This window comes from Ammospiza caudacuta, chromosome 19 (assembly GCF_027887145.1).
Source record: "Ammospiza caudacuta isolate bAmmCau1 chromosome 19, bAmmCau1.pri, whole genome shotgun sequence".
NCBI lineage: Eukaryota > Metazoa > Chordata > Aves > Passeriformes > Passerellidae > Ammospiza > Ammospiza caudacuta.
Window position 1 is genome coordinate 12,159,007 of NC_080611.1, and position 23,187 is coordinate 12,182,193.

Sequence of the window (23,187 nt, forward strand, 5' to 3'; positions counted from 1 at the left end):
TGAGAACTGTCAGCGTTTAAGGTCAGGATGAATGATGGTGGTCATCCCATGTGACCTCCTGCACAGCATGGGCCTCCTCAGCACCTCCTCATCAATCCCTGACTGAGCCACAGCACAGCCAGGGAAAGCTGCAGCCTTGATTAGCAATGCTCAAGTGACAGAGAATTGCAGCATTAGCACCTGGTGGGGTCTGGGAAGGAGGAACACCCGCTCCTGGAATGCTGCAAAACCTCCTTTAATGTCCTAAAACCTCCTTTAATATCCCAAAACCTCCTTTAACATCCTAAACCTCCCTTAATATCCCAAAACCTCCTTTAACATCCTAAACCTCCCTTAATATCCCAAAACATCCTTTAACATCCAAAAACCTCCTTTAACATCCTAGAACCTCCTTTAATATCCTAAAACCTCCTGAAATGTCCTAAAACCTCCTGAAATGTCCTAAAACAGATTTCAGGGTTACACCAACTGCTTTTCTGGCTTCATCCCACGTGTGGCTGGATGCCAGTGCTCCTTTTTACACCCTTTTCTGCCCAGCTTTCCTGGCACTCCAAGCAGGCCAATGTCTCACTGTGCTGTCCTTCTGCACGTGCCAGATTTAGAGCACACGTCCCCCTGCCCCCTCCTGACCCACAATAACCAGGGGAGAACAGGAGCCAGAATGGGAGCTGGGGCTAAAGGAGGTCACAGGTGCCACCCACGAAGCTGCACCGAGGATGATTTTCAGCTTTTCCCCCACAGAAAGCTCAGTGGCACCCACCTCGTGTGGTTGGCAGCATGTCTGACAGCCCCTGCCAGGCTGTCACCATCTCTGGGTTCTTCTCCAGGTCTGCAAAGTTCTTCCACACCCTGATGGCACCATCGTCTGGGGGAGCACAGGGAAAGAACACAAAGCAAAGTCACTGCTGGTGCTGCAGCCCCTTGTGCTCCAGGAAGGAGAGGAGAAGCAGAGCTGAAGTCACACAGACCCCAAAGCCCAGAGTGTCACTTGAACACTTTCTGTTGGGGTTGTTTTCCCTCTCTAATTTACATCCACAGAACCTCAGGCTTTGTTCTGCTGGAGCTGTTCTGGAAGAGCTTTTCTCCTCCCTTGAACAACACCTGACATTCAGAGTCTCTCCATTTCCTTGACATTCATTTTCTGCAGGATTCATCTCTGGATTGGTGCCGAGGGCCACACAAGTACCCACTCAACACAGAACAGCCCCACAGAGGCAGCAGCATCAAAGCCCAGCCCATCAGCAGCAAATCTTTCAAGAACATTGTGTATTTTTTTCAATTTGCTCCCCATCTGTGAAACTTTTGTGCTGAGAATCAATAAATTGAAAGAAATATGTCCTGAAGGCTCTCTCAGATCCCCTTCCCCCTCCCTTAATTCCACCCAACCTGTGCAGCTGAGCAGGAGGAGCTGCTGAAAACACTCTGAGTGCCAGGTTGGAATGGTTCCTTGGGAGAGGAGCAGATCTGACTCACAGCTCTGCAGAGCCTCTGGCCAAGATCTCCTCCTGCAGCCCCTGCCCAGGTGAGACAGGGACTGGAGGGAAACCCAGAACCACCTGGGGGCTTTGGTGCTGAGGCTGAGCCCTGCCTGCTCAAGGAACAGAACTGCAGCTCCTGTGCTTTGCTGCTGCATTTTCAGCTCTGGGCAGCAGCTTTATCCAGTGAAATCACCTTTATCCAGCTGAAATCACCTTTATCCAGCTGGAATCACCTTTCTCCAGCTGAAATCACCTTTATCCAGTGAAACCACCTTTCCCCAGCTGAAATCACCTTTCCCCAGCTGAAACCACCTTTCCCCAGCTGAAATCACCTTTATCCAGCTGGAATCACCTTTATCCAGCTGAAATCGCCTTTATCCAGCTGAAATCGCCTTTATCCAGCTGAAACCACCTTTCTCCAGGTGTGCCACAGCAGGGGTGACCACAGCCTTGCAGTGACAGGCAAGACACTCAGGTGGGAATGGCTTCAGCAAGTGTTGGACTGGTCAGTCCTTGGAAACTCTGCTTGAGAGGTTTCAGCACTGCCAGGAAGATCCTGCAAGTGTGAGCCTGGAAATCCTCAGAGTGTGAGCTGAGAGCAGGAGGTCAGTGCAGGGCTGTCACTGTGATATCCTCTGAAAAATCCCTTTGCCAGGATTCCTTCTCCTGGAAAGCTGGGAAGCTTCAGCTTCTCCATGTTTTGTCCCTCTGGAATGTGGTTTGGAGGGTGCTTACCCTCTAAAGCATCTCTGATTAGCTCCATGTCAATTGTTTTTACTTAATGACCAATCCCAGTTCCAGCTGTGTCGGACTCTGGTCTGTCATGGGTTTTTATTATTCATTCTTTTCTAGCCTTCTGATGGCTCCTTTCTCTTTCTTTAGCATAGTTTTAGTAGATCATTTTCATAGAATAGAACAGAATAGAATAGAATACAGTAGAATATCATAATATAATAAATCAGCCTTCTAAGAACTTGGATTCAATTCTCATCTCTCACCTTGTCCTGGAGATCCACAACAATTAATAACCACACGGGGGGAAGATTGGGCTGGGAGCAGATGGGAGGGGACAGAGCAGGGTCCAGAGCAGCTCAGCTGGGCTGGCAGTGTCCCCAGCCCCCCGTGGGACACGGTGTGCTGTACAGAGTGTCCCTCACCTGTGGCAGTGAGCAGCAGGGAGCAGTCCTGCCCGTTCAGGTACTCCATGGCCGTGATCCGCGTGTACCGGGGGTTCCCGTTGTGGAAGTAATCCAGCTTCTCCCCTTTCTCCCAGTCCCAGAAGCTGTGGGAGGAACAAACACTGAGCTTCCAGCTCTCTGTGCCAGCTGTAGAGATGCACTCCTTACCCAGTCTGGGATGTCTCCTTTGCAGTTTGGCATGGTTGGATTAATAACACATCACAGAATCGTGGAATGGTTCGGATTGGAATGACCTCAAAGCCCACCCAGTGTCACCCCTGCCATGGCAGGGACACCCCAACTGTCCCAGGGTGTCCAATCCCCAGTGTCCAGCCTGGCCTTGGGCACTGCCAGGGATCCAGGGGCAGCTCTGGGCACCTGTGCCAGGGCCTGCCCACCCTGCCAGGGCAGGATCTCAACACCTCCAGCTGCTGAGAGAGCCAGGACAGGGGCACAGCTGTCCCTGCTGTGACTCCCAGCCCTCAGAGCTGCTGTCCCACGTCCCCAGCCCTCACCAGATGCTGTCCTTGTCAGCCACAGCGATGCAGGGGGTGAAGGGGTGGAATTTCACCACGGAGGGCACGCCTGGGTTCCTGTTGAGGAAGATCTGATCGTCCAGCCGGGAGATGCCTGGGGGACAGCAGCAGCTCAGCTCACACCAGGAATGGTCTGCAGAGCCCCAGCTCCCAGTGCCACCAGGAACTCACCCCAGTTCCCACCAGGAACCCTCCCCAGCCCTCCCAGCGGTTTCTCAGACCCCCAGTTGTCTCAGCTCTTGAGGCATAAACCAAGAACTGTGGTGACAGACCCTTCATCCTTCAAAGAGGGTTTGTCACACGCTGCAAGCAAAGAGAAAAGCCCAGCCACACCCAGGGAAATGCCAGTTTGTGTGCAGGGAAAAACCAACACCATTTACCTAAAATACAAACTAAATGCCTTTTTTTTTTTTTTTTTCAGTTTAAGATACAGCATTTCACTGTAGCTTGTGGATTATTTATTTAACCTTCCCTTTGAGTCCCCTTAAATTTTAGGTTAATTTGCAAATGAAAAATGTATTTTCCATGGAGACCTTAAAATGATGGGTAAAGACTTTTCCTATCTTGTCTTCAGAGCAGTTTGCTATTCACAAACAGTGCAGGGACCCCAGCACTGCTGGGTTCTGGCACTCTCTGAATTCATCACACAAACCCCTAAGCCCAGGAGACATCCATTCAACCCGAGTTTGTTTTAGAATGCATCCATTGAATCTAATTTTCATTAAAAGCTTGTGAGTCTATTTTAATTCTTTTTAATATTTTACGTTTTCATTATTTTTTTAATGAATAGTGGCATTTCAGTCACTCAGGTCAAGCAACCAAATATGAACACTGTCTAGAAAGAGATTTAACTTCTCCAGGCAAGCATGAAAAATCCCCTTCTTTGTATTCCATCAGATCTCCCAGGCCATCTCCTGGGCTCTGGGATCATTGCTGCATTTCTCTGGCTGATGATATTCTGCAGATTCCTGGTGTGAAGCTCCACACTGCACTCCCAGGAGCAGCCCCCCAGTGACAGGGCTGAGCCCTGGGCCCTTTTCCTTGAGCACACTGGGGTTTGCAGCCCTGTGTGCCTCCAGGAGCATCCGTGGGAGGAGCAGCCCCCAGCCCTGCTCTGGGAATGCCCTGGGGAGGCACCAGGAGCTGCTGGAACTGAGGCTCCCCAGCCTCTGCTGCTCAGGGCAGGGAAAATCTGAGCAATGCAAATTCCTCAGGAAGCCTCATTAGGCTCCACTTTACTCGAATAAATTCCTGTGCTGAGAGGATTCCAGCCCAAAGCTGCGTCAGAGAGCCCCAGAGATTCAGCCCCAGGTTCCTGGGGAGCTCCTGCTGATGCAGCACAGACCTGGGGCATGTTGGGAGCAGCACACACACAAATACCCCAAATAAAATGGGGTGCAAAGGGCAAACCAGCACTCACAGAGCTCAGCAGAGCAGGGAAGGTGAGAGACATCCCTGAGGTGTCTCCTGACCATGTCTGTCCCAGAAACCCTGAGCCTGCAGCTCTGGATTTGACCCTCCAGCATTGCACCCTCCATCCCCTTAAAAGCAGAGGCTGAGCTGGTGACCAAAGCCAGCAGCTGAGAGCAGAGAGGTGGGGCAGCAAATGGAAACACCTGCAGAGCAGGGAAACACCTGCAGAAGGTGGGAAACACCTGCAGGAGCAGGGAACACCTGCAGGAGATGGGAACACCAGCAGCAGGAGCAGCTGGGACACACCTGCAGCAGCAGAACACCTGCAGCAGCAGCAGGGAACACCTGCAGCAGGTAAGAAACACCTGCAGCAGCAGCAGCAGCAGCAGCACCTGCCTTGCTCTCACCAGCTGAGGGGCTGCAGGGGGCCATCCCTAATTGGGCCCAGGGCTAACTGGGGCTCCCAGCCCCAGCACTCACCCTTCTGGATGATCTTCTGCGCCTGTTTCCTGACGCGCGCGTTGCGCAGGAAGCGCCACTCCCGCTCCTTGCGGATCTGGCTCTCCAGGTCGTGCTCCTCGGGGATCTGCGGCACAGGGACACACACACACAGGAGCTGTGACCCCCAGGAACTGGCTGGGTGATGCCACCGTCCCTCCTGTCCCCTCTGAGCGCTGTGGGTCTGGTCTGGGTACAGCACAGATTCCTCTCCCTGCGCTCCTCAGCATCACGCGGCAAGCCGAGATCAAAGAGGGAGCCCAGCCCTGTGCAGCCAGCTCAGAACACACTGAAATCTTTCTTTTCCTGCTAATCAAGGGCTGCTGGCCGAGCAGGGCATGGCCACATTTCCAAATCCCCGGGATGCTCAGGTTCCCACCACCATTTACCAGGAACAGCCCTGTTCTGGTTCCCTGGTCTGAAAACGATGCCCCTGTGTCACCTGGCTTTGGTTATACACAAAATTCCCCCTGAAACTGGAGAGTGGCCCTGCAGTCACAGCCACCCTGAGCCATTTGATGATATTTATTCACACCCACAGCTCCAGGTTTCAGCACTCCATGGCTCCCCTACAAAACCTGTGCTCCAGGCACGGGGCCAGCCCCAGTGCTGCTCCCACCATGGCTATTCCCACATTATTCAGGAATAAACTCCTGAGATCTCACCCCAAACCATGGCAGGAGATATGTATGAGGCATTTTTCATACTTTAAAAATTATCCAAGATTCCCTTCTCCAGAACCATCCTTGGATCAATTAAGGAGCTGAGCCACAGGGTTCTGATCCAGCTTCCTTTGGTGCTGGCTGCTCCAAAGGAGTAACTCTTGGAGAAGGAAGACAAATTCCCCACAAAAAACCCTGTAAGAAAGTCCTTAAATCATCTGTCACTATTACAAACACTGCCTTCAAACAATGCTATCCTTTGGAAAACTGCTGCTACTGAGTTGGACTTCTGCTTCTGTAAAATAAATAAAAAATAAGAAGCCCACCCTCCACCTTTCCTCCTGGCAAAGAAAAAAGCACTTCATTTCAGCACAACACCTATTAGACAAGCAATGACAAACGACCCCTAATGAAAAGCAATAAACAAACCTGAGCTAAAATACATCAAAGGAATTTGAGAGGGGAGAGATGACACCTACACCTTAATGAAAACCCAGCTTCTCTGGGAATAAATTAAAGCAAGCCCAAGAAAGAGCCTTGGCACAGCAGGGCAGGGTAAGAGCAGGCAGGTGAGGGCTGTCCTGGCCCCCACACCCACCCACCTGTGTGGCTCTGGGCACAATCCTGCCAGGGGGGAGGGAGGATCCATGGAAACACCAAGGCCAGCTCTGGCCACGCTCCAGCCGCAGGATGGGGACCATGACTGATCCTTCCCCCACGCAGGGAGCAGCTGCCGAACCCTCCCGGCAGAGGTTTCCCTCTCTGAGCTCAGTGGGAGCCAGGAGGGGAGCAGGGAGCCCTTGGCACGAGCCCCAGAGGTCAATGCAGCTCTCCCTGGCTCCCATCCCTGCAGCAGTGCAGGATCCCCCTCCCCTCCCAGCACCCAGGGCCAAGGCAGAGCGCAGCAGCAGGGAGGGCTGAGCAGGGAGGGCTGCTTATGTAATTCTCACCTTCCAGGATCCTTCCCAGCTCCTGCCTGCATGTTCTGCCAGCCCTGCAAACAACAGATGCTGGCTCTGCTCTCCCTGCCTCGGGACTTCCTGACAGCTGGCACCGAGGCTTTCCTGCACCCCGTGGCTCCCAGCACAGCCCTGAGCCACCAGGGGCTGCAGGAAGAGCAAAAGCTTCTGCAGAGCCCAGAGCTGGGCAGGGACCTGCTCCTCCTGGCACAGGGAGCATTTCCAGGGCAGCTTTTCCTCTCTCCGTTCATTTGATTAGATAATCAATAAATCAAACCTGGACTGATGGCTTGAAACAGGGCCCCTGATTTACACTGGAAATTAATCCCTCAGTCTTTCCAGTGAGAGCATTCTCAGGGCAAGGTCCATGAAGCAAAACTAAATTCATCAATTAAATATGACTAAAGATGCACTCACAGTCATTTTATGTTTATTCATTACAGGAACAGTTGTCTTGTCTTTCCCTGTTTATGAAGGCAGGCAGCAGCTCCAAAGGAACGGCTGGAATGAAGCATCAATGTCATTTCTCCATCAGCACTTGGTGCTCTTCTCTCTCTGCCTTTTTCCTGAGGCTGAAGCTCCCAAAAGGCAGCAGCCACCAGGCAGGACTGTTCCCTGTTGCTGCAGGAACAGGGACTCCATGGAAACTCAGGCACACCCGAGCTGTCACTCCTGACTTCCAGCCAAGAAACCCCAGGGAAAGTTCTCAGAGAAACTCTGCAGTGCCTGCACACAGAGCAGCCAGCCCAGCCCCAAAATCAGCTACAATCCCCTGTCAGGACAGGGAACACCTGCAGGAAACTCCCTCTCTTTGGCCTTCCAACACTGTAGAAGTAACAGGGAGATCAAAGCTCTCCCTTGTGTCATTAGAAAACACAAATTTTGTGCTCTCCAAGCTTCACCCAGAACTCACCAGCTGGAATTCCCAGCTCAGAAGCTCCTCCAGAGCCAGGGCTGGGACACACAGAGCAGAAATTCCCCTTCCCATGCCTCTCCTCTCCCTGGCTGCTGTGAATTAGTACAGGAACGCTCCACGTTCTTTATTGCCTCCCCTGAAGCAATTTAGTCTATTTAATGTGCAGGAAGCAGTAGTAAAGCCACTCCTCCACAGAGCTCCCCATGTCCCCACTGCCCCTGCCCGTACCTGGCTGCCTAATCTGATTTATTCTATTAATAAAGACCCCCCTCTTCCCTGGGAAGAGTTTTCTTAGGGAGCAGACAAATGATTTTAATAAGAACTAAGAGCTCAGACATCATCTTCCTCCTCCTGTGCCCTGGTCTGGGTTGAATCAAGGCTCTGAAGCTCATCTTGGGGAGAAGATGCCCTGGTGGAAGCTTGGCCAGGCAGCCCAGCCCCACGGCCCAGATGTGCCCTGAGGAATTACCGGATGGTTCAGCAGAGAGAGAATTTCAGAATTTCACAGGGGAGAAGAAGCCCAGGTGGAAGCTTGGCCAACTCAGCCCCACACCCTAGATGTGCCCTGAGGAATTCCTGGGTGGTTTCAGCAGAGAGGGAATTTCAGAACTGGGAATTTCAGAATTTCCCAGCAGCTCAGGAAGTGTCAGGCAATGCTTCCCTGGCGATTCCCTCTGGAAATGCAGAGCCTGCCCTGCTCTGATAGCCCTAAACCCGGGCAATTATCCCAGCCCAGCAGCTGAAGCTCCGCGCGATGGCTCAGCCCCTCGGAGCAGGCAGCACTAAAACCATTTCCCCGTTATCTCAGCAGCACTGCCGGGACACAAACACCCTGCGAGGGCACCGATGGAGCCTGGCACCGTCCCTGCCCACGGCAACCCCTCCATGCCAGAGATGCAGCTCCGAGCCCTGACACCTCTGGGCTCCCTGAGACTCCCCGAGCACCTGGAAGCTGCCTTTAATGAGGGAGATTTACTGCTCCTTCTGTTTCATACGTGAACCTGAAACCTGAGCTCTGGCTGAACGAGACATTCTGGGAATTTAGCAGCTAAAACATTCTGGGAATTTAACAGCTTCTCCTTCCAGTCACTGATATCTTTGCCCATCTCTTAAGAGCTCTGGTTTGAGTTTTTCCTGGAACAAGGTTTCAGTTTCTCTCTCACTTCACACAGAGAGAATTTAGTTACCCAAACAAATCACTTCTAAAGAGACCTGGATGTAAATTTATCATTATCACCCTTATTCTTTGCTTTAACACAAATTCTTACATTATTTTAGACTTGAAACCCCAACAATAATGCACCCCAAGCCTCCCCAGGCACTCTGGGCATGCAGCCATTCTCATTTTCTCCTGTGTGAGTTAAAGGTGTCAATGTTGGAGCAGAGCACAGCTCCCAAACCCCACCCGAGGGGGGCAGAGGGTCTGTCCTGCCCCAGGGCAGCCTCCCCACCACTGCTCTGCCTCTTCTACCGCAGCCAGCTCAGAGAGAAAACAGCATCTCTCACTGTCCAGCCTCTCACTGCCCTTTCTGGGAAATAGGGCCTTCATTATTCCATTAATTTACTTTAAAAACCAACTCATTTTAGCCATAATGCAATGCTCTATACGCAGAGAAGCACAGCATTTCAGATGAACAACTCTGCAGTGCAGCCACGCAAAGCTGGGGGTCTGACACAGAACCTCTCCTCATTCCTTTGGTTTTTGTGGGCTGTGCTCCATGGGGAGCTGAGCTTTCCCCCCATGGGCTCTGCCTGTCCCACCCTCAGCGACCCTTGTGCTCCCTCTTGAGAGGAATGGCAGATTTGTCTTTACAAACATAGATAAAACCAGCACTGGGAGATACAAGAAACAATGGGAAGGATTCCACTGACTGATGAATGGAAAAAGATATTTGCTTGTACAAATAAACTTTAGGGTTGCTGACAAATGAAATTAGGCATTGAAAGATGAAAGAAACAATGAGGAATAAAAAACCCTGAATTCCACAAGAATTAAAAATTAAAAGGGAAGGTTGTACATTAGAGGGCAATCTTTGGTGTGAGGTGTTTTAGGAAGTCTGAACCTCTCAAGCACCTCAGAAATGGGGAAAGAGAGAAGGGAAATGAGGTTGGGAAATTGGGCTAAAAAGGAGGCTGCATGCTCCAAAAATTGGAGAGACTCCAGGGGAATGTCCCATGGCCTTTCCCTTTATTGGAATAAAGTCAAAGGACTCCTCTGTCTCCTTCTGGACATAAACCTCTGCTGTTTGTGGATTAACTTTTCTGCCACTCTGTTCACTGTCACTGACAGGAGCAGCAGGATAGAAGGAGATCCACTCCTCTGCCTCCCCAGGAAGGGAAGGGAGGCAGGGCAGGCTGGCAGAGCCCAGCAGGGTTACCTTCATCACGGGCTGGGCGAAGTACTTGGCGCTCCAGTCGCAGAACCCCGTCTGCACCGCGGCCGAGATGAAGCTCTTGTGTCCCACGCCATCATCAGCATCATCAGCTGTCTGTGGGGAGGGGACAGGGCTCAGCCCCTGCAGGGACACCCCAGGGACACCCCCTGCCCCAGACAGGCACCAACCCCTCAAACACATTGCCCAGGACAGGGAACTCTGCACACCCAGCTCTGGGATTGGGGTTATGGTCGCTCTGCACATCTGGTCAGGGTTATGGTCACTCCTTGCAAAGGTGCACGCTCCCTCAGCTGCAGGATCTGGGCTGGAGCAGCCCCATGGCACCTCAGGCAGGTCCCAGCAGCAGTTCTGTCCCAGGGATGGGGTGTGGGAAGCAGTGAGGATGACTCGGGATCCAGACACAGCTGGTGCCAAGGTGGATGAGTGTCTGTCTCACAGCACAGGACACCCCAAGGGAAAAGGGAAAAGCTGCTCCTCTCCCTCAGGTTTCAGCTTTCAGAAATACAATCCTGGTGCTGCCAAAGCCCAGAGAAGGAAGGTGTTGCTGCTGCTGGGGCTGGAGAGCCCTGAGGGCAGGGATCTGCCTCTGGGGTGTCACTCAGGCACACGAATGTTTACAGAACACTAAGCCATGGACTCTGATTAGACACACTGCTTAGTGGCAGAAGTGAATAATGCCCTATCAAAAGCTGTAAAACACAATTTATCCTGAAGAAAATAAATTAATCAATTTTTATTTGGCTGCTTAGAGGCAGCCAACCTGGATTAGCAGCAGCTGGAAGCAAACGAGGGATGCACAGAAATAAACCGCAACCAGCAGAAAGTGGGACAAACCCCAGTGGGGAGAGGCTGTCAGAGCAGCCTCCTTACCTGCTCTGGGCCTTTGTCGAACATCTTCCTTGTCCTGGGGAACTGGTGGGAGTGGGGGGTGTACTGGACGCCCACGTTGGTGACGCTGGGGCGCTGCAGCTCCCGGCTCACCGCCGGCTTGGGCACCTCGTTGGTCAGGCTGGAGCTGCTGGTGCTCGTGGTGGGAGGGGACCCTCTGAGGACAGAGCAGGGACAGGCTTTGGGTATCGCTGCACATGGGATTTGCTGTGCATTATGTCATTTTCACTTTGTTTCCTCCTCACAAGGTTTGTGTTTCGCTGTGGTGCCTCCTCTGGAGAAACATCACAGCTCCAAAGGCCAAACCCACCCCAAACCAAGAGAGAACTCTGTCTGTGCCAGCTGCACCCTGAGGGGATGAACCTCAATGTTCTGGGAATCTGTGATGCCTGACCTAAGTCACCCTGACCAGGGACTGAATTCAAAACCATTCAAAACCATTTGAATTTAAGCTGGGCCCTCTGTTGGCATCTCATTGGTGCACACTGGGTATGGAACCAGCAGATCTAACGTGTGCTGTTTTCTCTTGGAGAGGTGTTTTGGGCAATATTCCCATTCTCAGCCCCCACTTTGCCCCCAGCACTCTCTGTTTCCCTGCAGCTCAGGCAGGTGATTTGTCCATCAGTTAACCCCAGCTTTTATCAGCTCCAAGTGCAGCAGGCACAGCTCAGACGTCACTGGGAATTTGGGCACCACAGCTCAGGGAAGGTGAAAGCAGCCAAGCAGCAGCTCCTCCTTTCAGTTCAGCTGGTACCCAGTGGGCTTGTTACTCTTTGCCCTAAAGGAAAACAGGCAGAAACTCCCCCCTTTTCCCAGAGCTTTCCCTCCTCATTCCCAATTCCCAGTCCCTGGGCAGCTCCCGGGATGGGGCAGGGCAGGGAGCACCCAGCCCAGCCCCAGAAGGTGCTGGAAGGCCGGGCTGCACTTACCCCACTTGGTGGATGTGCATCCCCTTGTTGGTGGGGCTGGCAGGGGCCGACTGGGTCAGCGAGGAGGTGTCCAGGATGCGCTGGGGGCGAGCGTTCACCGTGGCCTGGGGAGAACACGGGGGGCCTGAGCAGCTGGCACGGCCTGGCATGGCCCGGCACGGCCCTGGCACGGCCCTGGTACAGCCAGGGCAGGGAGGGAGCTCCCTATGGCCGGGGGGCAGAACAAAGCCCCCAGCTGCCCCCAGCACCAGCTGCTCCCACTGCTGGCTCAGGCAGGAGCATTACCCCAGAGTGCCTCTGGCTGCAGCCAGGACCTGCCCTGCACCCCAAACACAGGGCAGGGGCACGGCCTGGGCCCCCTCAGTGCCCCCACAGCCACCAGGCTGGCCCTCACACCATGACCATAAATCATAAAGCACGTTCTGAGCCTGGAGGAAAGGAGGATCAAGGGGGATCTGGCTCTGCACAATGCCCTGACAGGAGAGGGCAGCTGGGCTCTGCTCCCAGGGGACAACAGGGCAAGAGGAAACGGCCTCAAGTTGTGCTAGGGGAGGGTCAGGTTGGACATTGGGGAAGATTCCTTCCCTGGAAGGGCTCTCCAGCCCAGGGCAGTGCTGGAGTCCCCACCCTGGAGGGATTTAACAGGGATGTGGCACTTGGGGACATGGTCATGGTGGCCCTGGCAGTGCTGAGGGAATGCTTGGACTGGATGGGCTCAGAGGGCTTTTCCAGCCTAAATGATTCTGTGATTCAGTCTCAAGCTTTCCATTAAAAACACCTGGACAGAGCAGCCTGGGCTGAAGCAAACCTTCCTCTTACTATTTTTTGATTTCAGCAAGTCTCTGGAGGCCCACACTGAGGCCTGGGCCCTTGCTGTTTGTTTCGGTGCTCACAAAAGCAGGGCTGGGCGTTTTCCAAGGCTCAGGCCGGGAAGGGGAACTGCTCCATTCCCATGTGCACCATCACCACCAAAGGCAGGGCAGCACAGGCTGGGAGGGGCCCAGCAGTGCCTAATGAGGCCAGGGAACAGAGCAGCAGCAGCTCCTGCAGGAAGGCTGCACGCCTGGGCTGCCCACACACCGGCTGCTCACACCCAGCACAGCCCTGAGCCCTTCTGGAGGAACAGACCCACGGCCCTGGCTCCAGGAAAATCCTGAGCAGGACACGCTGCTCTCCTTTGAGAACTGCAATCACACAATCACAGAGCACTGGGCCTGGGAGGGACCTCTGCACATCACCCAGGTCACAGCTCTGCCAGGGCAGGGCCAGCTGGAGCAGGTGACACAGCAAAGTGTCACTTTGGATGTCTCCAGAGGGGCTGGGATGGGACAGTCAGGAGAAACTCTGTCCTGGGAGGGTGGGCAGGCCCTGGCACAGGTGCCCAGAGCAGCTGGGGCTGCCCCTGGATCCCTGGCAGTGCCCAAGGCCAGGCTGGATGGGGCTTGGAGCACCCTGGGACAGCGGGGGTGTCCCTGCCCTAGGATGGGCTTTAAGGTCCCTTCCCACCAAGCCATTCCATGGCTCTGCAATCTTTAGTCCCCCAGCACTCTCCAGATGTGGAACCCCATGGAGAGTTTGCTACTGAAGCCCCCAGCCCCAGCCAGGCCCCCCAGACCTGAGCTGGGTTCTGCTCAGCTCTGCCAATGGAAAAAAACCTGAGCTGGCCCAGCTCCAAAATAAAGCCTCTCCTTCCCTGAATTTTACAGTAATTAAACCAAAATATGAAACCCCTGGAACATTCAAGTGTTTTACATCACCTGAGGCAGTATTTTTGTTTAAGCAAGGAAAACAATTTTTGTTTGCATTCACTGGTAAAATTCAGCCCCTGAGTGGGCAGCAATGCACACACCGGGGAGGAGCAGTGCCCACGTCCAGAGCTCCCTTCCACACCCAGCAAGCTCCAGCAGCACGAAGGATAGGTCTCAGGACACACTTAGCAAGGATTTAATTGTCACTGATTTGCACCAGACACTGGCCAGCTCCTGCCTGAGCTCCCACAGAGCCTCGAGCTCTCGTGCTCCCGCAGCACTGCTCATGGCATGGCCAGAATGGGACTGGGAACAGCCAGGGCAGGGTCTGAGCCTCACAGCCCCCTGTGCTGAGCAGCTCACAGCCTGTTTGCTGTGTCTGGGGGTTTGGTTCCATCACAAAGCCTCGTCAGAAGCCACCCAAGGCGGGTGGTGCTGGCCAAAGCAAAGCCCCCACATGCACAGCACGACCCAGGAGCGACGCTGTCCTTAGGGCACTTGGGGCTAAGGCAAAGGAGAACAAACAATTTTGTTCCCTGAAGCATCCCCAGATCCAGCCCTTGTCAGTGGGAATGCTTCCTGTTTTCCAAGGCTGCTGGAAGAGCTGTTGCCTTAGGAAGCAGGGGCAGAGCAGCTGGCCCAGCCGTGCAGGGTGAGATGCAGAGTCCCAGAGCTCTGGGCTTGGGTCAGCACAGCACAGCCAGGCCCTCCCGTGTCAGAGCCAGCACAGAACCCCCATCAGCCCTCCCCAGGGATGTGACAGCACAATGGTCACAGCTCCTGCTGGCACAGCAGCGTGGACACCAGTGCTGACACTGACCCACCCCTCCACTGGCCAGGGAGCAACTCCTGAGAACGCATTTGGGTCAAGAAAAGCAGATCTGCTTCCTCTTTATGTCCCTTTTAACAGCAGGAGCAACATCTCATATTGCAGAGAGCCTTCCAAACACAGAACTTAAACAGTTTCATGCATCTAGAGCAGAGAGAGGGAAATTTTCCACCCTTTCTTTTCCTTCTTGCCCTCGTTTGGCACCTCCAGCCTGTCATTTGTTGTACCCCTGTCTCTCCAGGGAAGGGCTGAGCTTGCTGCCCCCACTGCCAAGAGAATCCTGTCCCAAACCCAGCCCTTACCACTCACTGGCACGAACAAACCAGAGTCCAAGTCAGTAACTATTGTCTCTAGAGATAAAGTGGTTTCCAAGCAGAGATCTATGAGGCATTAGGATGGCAGTGCACTATGCTGGCATCTCTTACTGCAGCCCTGGGCTGAGGATCTGGGCTCATTCCCTGGAAAGGCCCAGTAAGAGAGCTCCCATTGCAATGGCTCATGGTCTGGATGCTTGAGAGGCCAGAAAGGGTCCCACAGAGCTTTCTGTGCCCAGCCAGGGGAGGCACAGGGTGAGAGGATGTCCTGGGGTGGCCTGGCCCGGGCAGGGAGCAGCTCTGCCCCAGGGTGACACCTCCAGGGACATCTTGGCACCCCCAGGATGAGATGGGATGAGGATGGAGGTTTAGGCACCCAGCCTGGGCTGGGGTGAGGAGGGGCAGGGGTCTGCATGCTGACTCACATGTACTAGTTCACCTGGGTTGGAGAGCCGTTGTGGCTTCAGTCTGCAGGCCAGTCCCACTTGCATTATCTAAATCAGTTTGCAAAGGGATAATTTAATGAAGGATACTTAAGGTTTATCCCAGGGACTGATCTAGACCTCATTTATACCCTAAAACAAGCCCAGGCCCTCCCCCATTTGTTCATTTTACCTGATCAGAGTTCAGAGCAGAGTTTATCAGGGTGAAGCATTAAAAGCTCCTTCTGCAAAAGGCAGAGCCCTCCAACAGACCCATCCAGGTCAGTCTGCCTAAGCCTTGCCTGAGCATGAGAAAATCCACATCCAAAGAGCTGGCAGGCACAGGTGAGCACAGGCACTCACCTTGTAGGCAATGCTGTTGAGAACCTTCATGGCCAGGTCGGACACGTCGGGATAGGGGTCAGCAGCCAGGTGAAGCAGCACTCTCCAAATTTGGGTATAAACACTGTTGAAACTCACACCTAGGAAAACAAAAACCACAACAAACCCCAAAGCCCTGCAGCACATGACAATCCATCAGCTCCAGTTCTTTGATCTGATGTGAGAAAATTCATTAGAACTCCGAACAACCTGATGGCATCTCGGGGAACATCAAGAGAGGAGCTCACAAACATCCCACATGGGCATTCTGCCTTGCTTTTGCCTGGCTGTGAACTCTGCAAGGGCTTGTGAAATCAAAGTGGGAGGAAGCAAAATAAATTAAAGACTCCCTAAATCATCTCCAGTCAAACTCCTGCTTTTCCAGGCTCCTGAAGCAAATCACCTGCAAAGGCCAAGTGGAAAATGTCTGAAATACTGAATGGGGTAAACCCACGGTTACTGCCCTATACTGTGGTGGGTTTTTTAAGTGAATTCTCCAGGGATTTGCACACTCTACAAGTTTAGTAAGTGTTTAAAGCAAAGCTTTAGGAGTGGAGCCCTCAGGAAGCAGCAAGTCCAGCTCAGTCTTTCCTACTGACATTTGTATCAATTCCTCCAATTTGTTATTTAATGAGCCCATCAGCTGTTCGGTATTTCGGCAGAAGGGACTGACAGATTCAAAGTACAAATCAAATTAATAAGCACTTGCAACAACTGACAAATTCCTGTGAACATTTTATTTTGCTGCTTTTGGGGGAGAATTTGTTGTTCTGCCTCCGACCCTGCCGGTGCCTGATCGTGCAACGCCCCGGCTGGGAGTGCAGCCATTTGGACAATGTTAAAGTGGTTGCACTAACAACAAAAAAGAGCTAAAATAGAGATTTCAGATGAGTCACAATCAGTGCTAAATGACAGATCAAGCTGTTACTGCTTTTCCTCTCGTGTTTCTGGAGGCATCTAAATATAAAGTTGGGAGGAGAGAGCCCCTTGGTCACCAGGCAGCTCCTCACCTGGCACAGCCACACCTGGTCCCTGCAGCAGCACAGCAGGCTGGGGCACAGCAGGTCTGAGCTCCAGGGGGCTGAAGGGGGAACCTTGCTCTGCCCCAGGTGCCCAGAGTGGGACAGATCACTGCAAAGGGCCAAGGCAGCCCCCAGACCCAGCTCCTGCCTCTCAGCCCCTGCAGAGGGGCTCTGTCCCACCCAAAGGATGCTCCAAGTGATGGCTGCTGACATTTGCACCTGGGAATCTCACAAGGGAGCACCTGGACCGTGCTGTTTGTGTGCTGGGGGTGACCTTGCAGAGCCTGCAGCTGATCCCAACCTTCCCAGGGACAAACCAGAGAATCCTACAGAGCTTGGGCTGGGGGGGACCCCGAAGCCTGTTCCACACCTTCCACCATCCCAGGTTACTCCAACCTAGCCTTGGGCACTGCCAGGGATCCAGGGGCACCCACAGCTTCTCTGTGGGAAGGATTTCTCCCCAATACCCCACGTAACCCTTCCCTCTGGCCATGGAAACCATTCCCCCTTGTCCTGGCACTCCAGGCCCTTGTGGAAATCCCCTCCCCAGCTCTCCTGGAGCCCCTTCAGGCACTGGCAAGGCTGTAAAACCTCTAACAATGTAAATTGTTATAAGGCTGTAAATTGTAAGGGCCATAAACATATATTTATGTAATATTGTATAATATTTATATAATACAGTAAAATTGCAAAGGCTGTAAATGTATAACAATGTTAAATCCTGGAAGCTTCTATTACCAAGCAAAGAAACACTGAAGGGGGAAGGATGAAGCACAAGAAGGGAGAGAGGCAAAGTGCTACAAGGTGTGGGAGGAAGAAAGGCTCAGCTCGTGAAGCAGCAGCCAGGTAATGTCTGAGGTGTGCCCAGAGCTGTGCCCAGAGCTCTGCCTCCCACACTCCAGCCTCTTACATAAGGGCCACTGGGAAATCTGGATGCCTTCAATTCTTTAAAGCCCTTGAAAAGAGAGTAAAAGCAAAGGGAGAGGGGGAAGAGTGAGGGGGGCACCCAGCTGATTTCCCAGGGGCCCTGGTAAGCACCTCGATCACAGAGCAAGAAACCCAGCGGCACTTTTTATACATCTAAGTGTCAGGGAAAAACCAGACTTTCAGCAGAACTGTGCCAGTGCAATTCCCCCTTCACCTGGCAGCCTTTGAGGAGAACACAGGGAATTTCTCCAAAGGCACCCGGGGCTCAGGGCTGCTGCTCTTTCCTGCTGCCACCAGCCCACTGCCAGAGCAGGAGTGACACTTCTGACACTGCTCCCCGCCAGATCCTGAGCTCCAGTCCCTGGGAAAGGCAGAAGCAGGAGGAACAGCAGCTCCATCTCACCTCCAGGGCCCCAGTGCCCAAAGTGTCCCTGAGATGCAAACCAGAAGCTGAGCAGGGCTGGCACTGATGGAAGCAGACAGCTCTGTAATTAGTCACTGACTCCCAGCCAGCTCAGTGCACCTTGCAGGTGGACTCGTGTTTACAAAACCATCCTTCTCTGCTAAGAATGGCAAAAATAAACTGCCTGCCTTTCCCTGAGCTGGATTTTCCCTGCACACGTGGGGTCCAGCTCACCTGTGAGCCCTGAGGCCAGGCTGGGCTCCAGCAGCTCCAGGGAGAGCACAGTGCCTGCAAACCCCACTGCTTTACTGTGCCTTTATTTATTCCCTTTGCTTTGCCAGCCTGGGACAGAGCTTCTTTCCAAGCCCCTGTAAAAATCTCTGCAGCGGTTTGAAGCCCCACAGATGGGGCAGCAAAGCCAGACCAAGGCTGCTCCCTGCTCCCAGCTCAGCTCCTGGGCAGGGACCAGAATGAAACCCTCACACAGCACACAGGTAATGCTGTGCAGGGAAATGCAGCTGAAATATTCCAGGCTGAACAGCCCTGAGGATGTGGGGAGCTGCTTCTCCTCAGTGCCAACCACAGGTGCTCAGTGTGCATGCCATGAACCCCTCCTGCCAGGAGGGACCCCAGGTGAAGGGGACAGGAGCAGCTCAGCAGAAGGAATTCCCCAGGGCAGGCACCACCAGCAGGGACACAGCCCCCTCTGAGCAGCCCCAAACTGAGCAGCAGTTCCCATTTTCAAACCCCACCCAAATCCCTGGGTTTTGCTGCTGTGCCTGTCCCCGCTGCACACGCTGCTGGCTGACCAGCTCCTCCTCATTAACACAGAGCAGGAGGCTCCCCTGCCCCAATTCTCTCTGTTTCCTGCACCTCAGTGTCCACATCCCCCCCTGCCCTCCTCATCCTTATCCTCATCCTCGCTGCAGCCGCCTCAGCCGTCTCTGAGGCACACCCTGGGAAGTGGCAAACGGCTCTCTACCCCCAGCCTCTGCTGCTGGAGCAGACAACAATTCCCCTGCATTTCATGGCTCCCAGATTTACTTTCCTCTTTCTTTGATCACTCCTTAAGATAATCTTTCCAGTCAAGCTCTCTGTGGGACAAAGGCTTTCATGGAGCAGTTTGGATATGAATAATCAGCCCCGAGGTATGCAAACCCCCATCTTAATTCCATCCCTTTTCCTATCTTAAAGCTGAACATTTCCAGGACACCAAGATTAATGAGTGGCTGTATGGAAAAGCAGCAAGGCTCAGCTTCCCTTCCAAAATGATGTCTTTGTTGACTAACCACAAACTGCCTCTTGCCAGCTGGAAAAGTGGGCCAGAAATAAATGTCTCTCCTGGTGCTGGCCTGTCTGGCCAAGGAGCAGCTGCCAGAGAACACAGAGCTCGGCTCAGAGCCTGTGTGGTGGCATTTGGGGAGCCACAGTGGGCACATTTGGCCCACAGCTAGCCAAGGAACTGCTTGTAAATTGGGACAAGGAGGAATGGAGAGGTTCTCCTCAAGTTTTTGGGAAGAAGTCCATTGTATGGTGCCTCAGTGCCAGTGAAGAGGCTGATCCAGAACAATCTCTCACATGCCAGGTTCCTAAAGCTGCCAGAGAGGAGCAAAGGAGGTTGTGGTTGCCCCTGGATCCCTGGAAGGGTCCAAGGCCAGCCTGGACAGGGCTTGGAGCACAGTGGAAGGTGTCCCTGCCATGGCAGGGGTGGCACTGGGTGGGCTTTGGGGTCCCTCCCAACTCAAACCATTCTGGAATAACCTAAACCATTCTGGAATTCTGTGATCAGTGAATCAGCCTAGGACAGGAATGCAGAGCACAGAACACAACCTGGGGCTGAAAAATTCTCCTTTCCCTTTTGCACACCAGATTTCTGCTCCACTTGGAGTCTCCCCACGTGCCCCAGACACCTTTCCCATTGCTCTGGCCATCTCAGATGCCTTACTGCAGAGCCAGAGCCCCATTTTCCCTCTCAGAGGACAAGGCCAGAGCACTGCACTCCCTGGCAGAGGCATTTCTGCAGAGCCAGAGCCCCATTTTCTCTCTCAGAAGACAAGAGCAGAGCACTGCACTCCCTGGCAGAGGCATTTCTGCAGAGCCACAGCCCCATTTTCTCTCTCAGAAGGCAAGAGTAGAGCACTGCACTCCTTGGCAGAGGCATTTCTGCAGAGCCACAGCCCCATTTTCTCTCTCAGAAGGCAAGAGCAGAGCACTGCACTCCCTCAGGCCCAGGTCTCTGCCCCCTGCAGCAGCTCAAGGCACATTAAGGAGCAGGGTTAGCCCGGGCTGCAGAGCTGAGGGGGTGGCTGGGGCTGGTGGCACCTCTCCTGGGGGAGCAGGAGACAGGGCTGGAGGATGGTGATGCCTCAGAAGGAATGAGAAAAGCCTGGCTTGCAGCAGGCAAATGGGGAGGTAATGGGATTCTGTGCGAGTCATGAATTTTAAACACTTCTCCAAGCTCCAGCTGGGCCTGAGCTCTTTGATGGATCAGGAATGAGGGAGGCCTTGGAGAGCTGCTCTCTCTTTCCAAAGTTCCCCTCACCACCTCCAGCTCCCCTCCAGAGCCCTTTCCAACTGTGCTGCAAAGCTCTGGTGAGACACACACCAGCCATCACTGGAAATGGGAAAACTCCAGTCCTAGCTCAAGATGGAGAGAAATTTCCTAACATCCCTGCCATGCTTCAGAAGATCCAATGTCATTACTGATAATCAAAAGCAAATTAACTGATCAAGTTCCTAATGAACTCATGATTTTAAACTGCCACAGGGGCTCAGTAATTACAATCCCTGAATCTTTCAGCTGGGGAGGGCCAAATCACAATTAATTCTCCCAGAAAACAGAGCAGGGAAAATGTTTCTTTGGTCAAGGCAAAGGTGATTTCTCCCTGAATTACTCTCTTTGCACTGATTTGTGAAATATGGGCCCATTTAGTGATTAGAGAGGGAACACAGAGCCTTCCCCCAGCATTTCCCTGTGCATGCTGCTTTCCCTGGAAGGAGGCCATTCCAAAAGCCAGGTCCTTCTGCATGGTGCCTGTGATGCTGTGCCAGAATGGCTCAGACTGTTTGAAAAGCTACAGGTGCTTCAAAGCCAAGCTGTTGTGGCCCCCACATTTTTGGTGCCTGAATTCCCAACGGGATTTCAGAGCAGCTCAGACCTGGAGCCAGCAGCTCCCAGTGCCACCCCTGCGCTGGGTGACCCGGGCACACAGGGCAGGGAGGGGAATGTCCTGGAGCCCCAGGGCAGGGCAGGGAGGTTTTGCTCACCGATGAGGGAGTTGAGGGACGAGTAGGAGCTGACTCTTCTCATCTTGTCGATGGTCTCGAAGGACAGGATGTACTCCTCGTTCTCAGGGCTGCCCAGCGTGCTGCTGGCACTGCTGCTCGTGCTCAGGTTCCCAGGGGAAAAGGCCACGGAGCTCCCAGCTGCCAGGACACAACAGCAGGTGCTGGAACCAGGACTGGCAGGAGAACCATTCTCACCCAGACAAAATAGCCCTTCCCTAAATCCTGCCACGCTCAGGGAAGGAAACCCCTCACCCAGGGGGCAAAGCCACAATTCCCCTTTTTCATACTGAAGGATTAAACACAGAACGGGCAAAAGATTGAGTTAAAAATCCACTTATGCCCAGAAGCCAGAAGGCACATTTTCAGTCCCCAAACACTCAGAAAATCAATGCTAATGACCAGAAAATTGCAACTAATTATGAGGGGGCTCCTCATCCAGGTTGTGGGAGCTGGACAATTCGGGATGAAGCGCCAGCTGCAGCCTGGGCTGTGCACGGGGGCATGGGAGGTTCCCTGGCTGGCACAGGGGGCACAGGGGATGTTCCCTGGCTGGCACAGGGACATAGAACGTTCCCTGGCTGGCACAGGGGGCACAGGGGAGGTGCCCTGGCTGGCACAGGGACATAGGACATTCCCTGGCTGGCACAGGGGGCACAGGGGACGTTCCCTGGCTGGCACAGGGGGCACAGGGGAGGTGCCCTGGCTGGCACAGGGACATAGGACGTTCCCTGGCTGGCACAGGGGGCACAGGGCAGGTGCCCTGGCTGGCACAGGGGGCAGGGGGAGTGCCCTGGCTGGGACAGGGGAGGTTCCCTGGCTGGCACAGGGGGCACAGGGGACGTTCCCTGGCTGGCACAGGGACATAGGACGTTCCCTGGCTGGCACAGGGGGCACAGGGCAGGTGCCCTGGCTGGCACAGGGACACAGGACATTCCCTGGCTGGCCCAGGGGCCCAGGGAGCTGCCTTACTCTCCTCGGTGAGGCTGAGGTTCTGCAGGCTCTTGTTGAGGCTCCTGGCGCTGGTGACGGCGCGGATGTTGCCGTAGGAGCTGACGGAGCGCAGCCGCGGCGTGCAGGGCCCGTCCCGCACCGGGGTCAGGCTCCCGCCCTCTGCAAGGCAAGGCAAGGGCAGCAGTGATGCTGAGCTGGCCTCAGAGCCCCCAGTGCCACGTGCGAGTGACACCCAGAGCCTGGGCAAATGGCTTTGTTTCCCCTGGGAAATGGCCTCTGTATGCGGCCACTCGCCCTGGCTGGGGTAACCAACCTGAAAATTTCAAACTTTGCTGGGTTTCTCCAAGACTGAAATGCCAGGACCCTGCAAGGCCATGGCTGGCACCAAAGCCAGCCCCAAAGCTGGGTCAGTGCCCCACTAACCTCCCTGCCCTATGGGAGGTGTCCCTGCCTAGGACAGCAGGGCTTGGAATGAGCTGAGCTTTAGGGTCCCTTCCAGCCCAAACCATCCTGGGGTTCTGTGGCTGATTCTGAGTCTGTCAGACTGATGCAAACGGGTCATTAAAACAGCCCTGATGTGCACAGAGTTTTTCATTCTCTGTCAGGCTAAACGGGGACGCACTATGGCCATGGATCCAGCACGGATCCCATCTCTGCTGTCCAGGAGGGCAGTTTGGGACATCCAGCAAGGCCAGGTGAGCCCAGCCCTGCCAGGGCCTCCCAGGGGCCCTGGTGACTCCTCTCTGCCACTGCCCAGCCCCTGTGTCAGGACAGCCTGAGGCAGCCTTGGCCAGCTCCTCTCTGCTGCTGCTCATCAAACCCCCCTGCATTTGCTCATCATCAGGAGCTCTGAAAATTCTGGTTTCCTGACCAAATTTCAGGCCTGATTTAAATCATATTAATGTCCCATGGGCTCAGAGGAGCTGCTCTGTTTCCCTGCAGAGTGGCTGCACTGTGGTGGGGGCCCAGTGCTCCCAGAGTGTCCCACTTCAGGATTCTTTTGGATCAGGAAAAGCCCTGTGGAAAGCCCTGTAAACAGGCAGTGTTTA

At 53.9% G+C, this 23,187-nt stretch overlaps 1 protein-coding gene across 1 annotated transcript in view; it reads right to left on the reverse strand.

Annotated features, from left to right (window-relative positions):
• Window positions 1–23,187, reverse strand: part of RPTOR (regulatory associated protein of MTOR complex 1) — a 101,881-nt gene that overhangs the window by 17,975 nt on the left and 60,719 nt on the right. The window contains exons 19-28 of the mRNA XM_058817064.1: window positions 22,157–22,297; window positions 21,167–21,325; window positions 15,530–15,648; window positions 11,854–11,957; window positions 10,907–11,081; window positions 10,019–10,129; window positions 5,086–5,191; window positions 3,172–3,286; window positions 2,636–2,760; window positions 761–865 (exon numbers count right to left, since the gene is read on the reverse strand). Of these exons, the coding sequence (XP_058673047.1) occupies window positions 761–865; window positions 2,636–2,760; window positions 3,172–3,286; window positions 5,086–5,191; window positions 10,019–10,129; window positions 10,907–11,081; window positions 11,854–11,957; window positions 15,530–15,648; window positions 21,167–21,325; window positions 22,157–22,297 (1,260 nt within the window). The remainder of the gene's footprint in view (window positions 1–760; window positions 866–2,635; window positions 2,761–3,171; window positions 3,287–5,085; window positions 5,192–10,018; window positions 10,130–10,906; window positions 11,082–11,853; window positions 11,958–15,529; window positions 15,649–21,166; window positions 21,326–22,156; window positions 22,298–23,187) is intronic.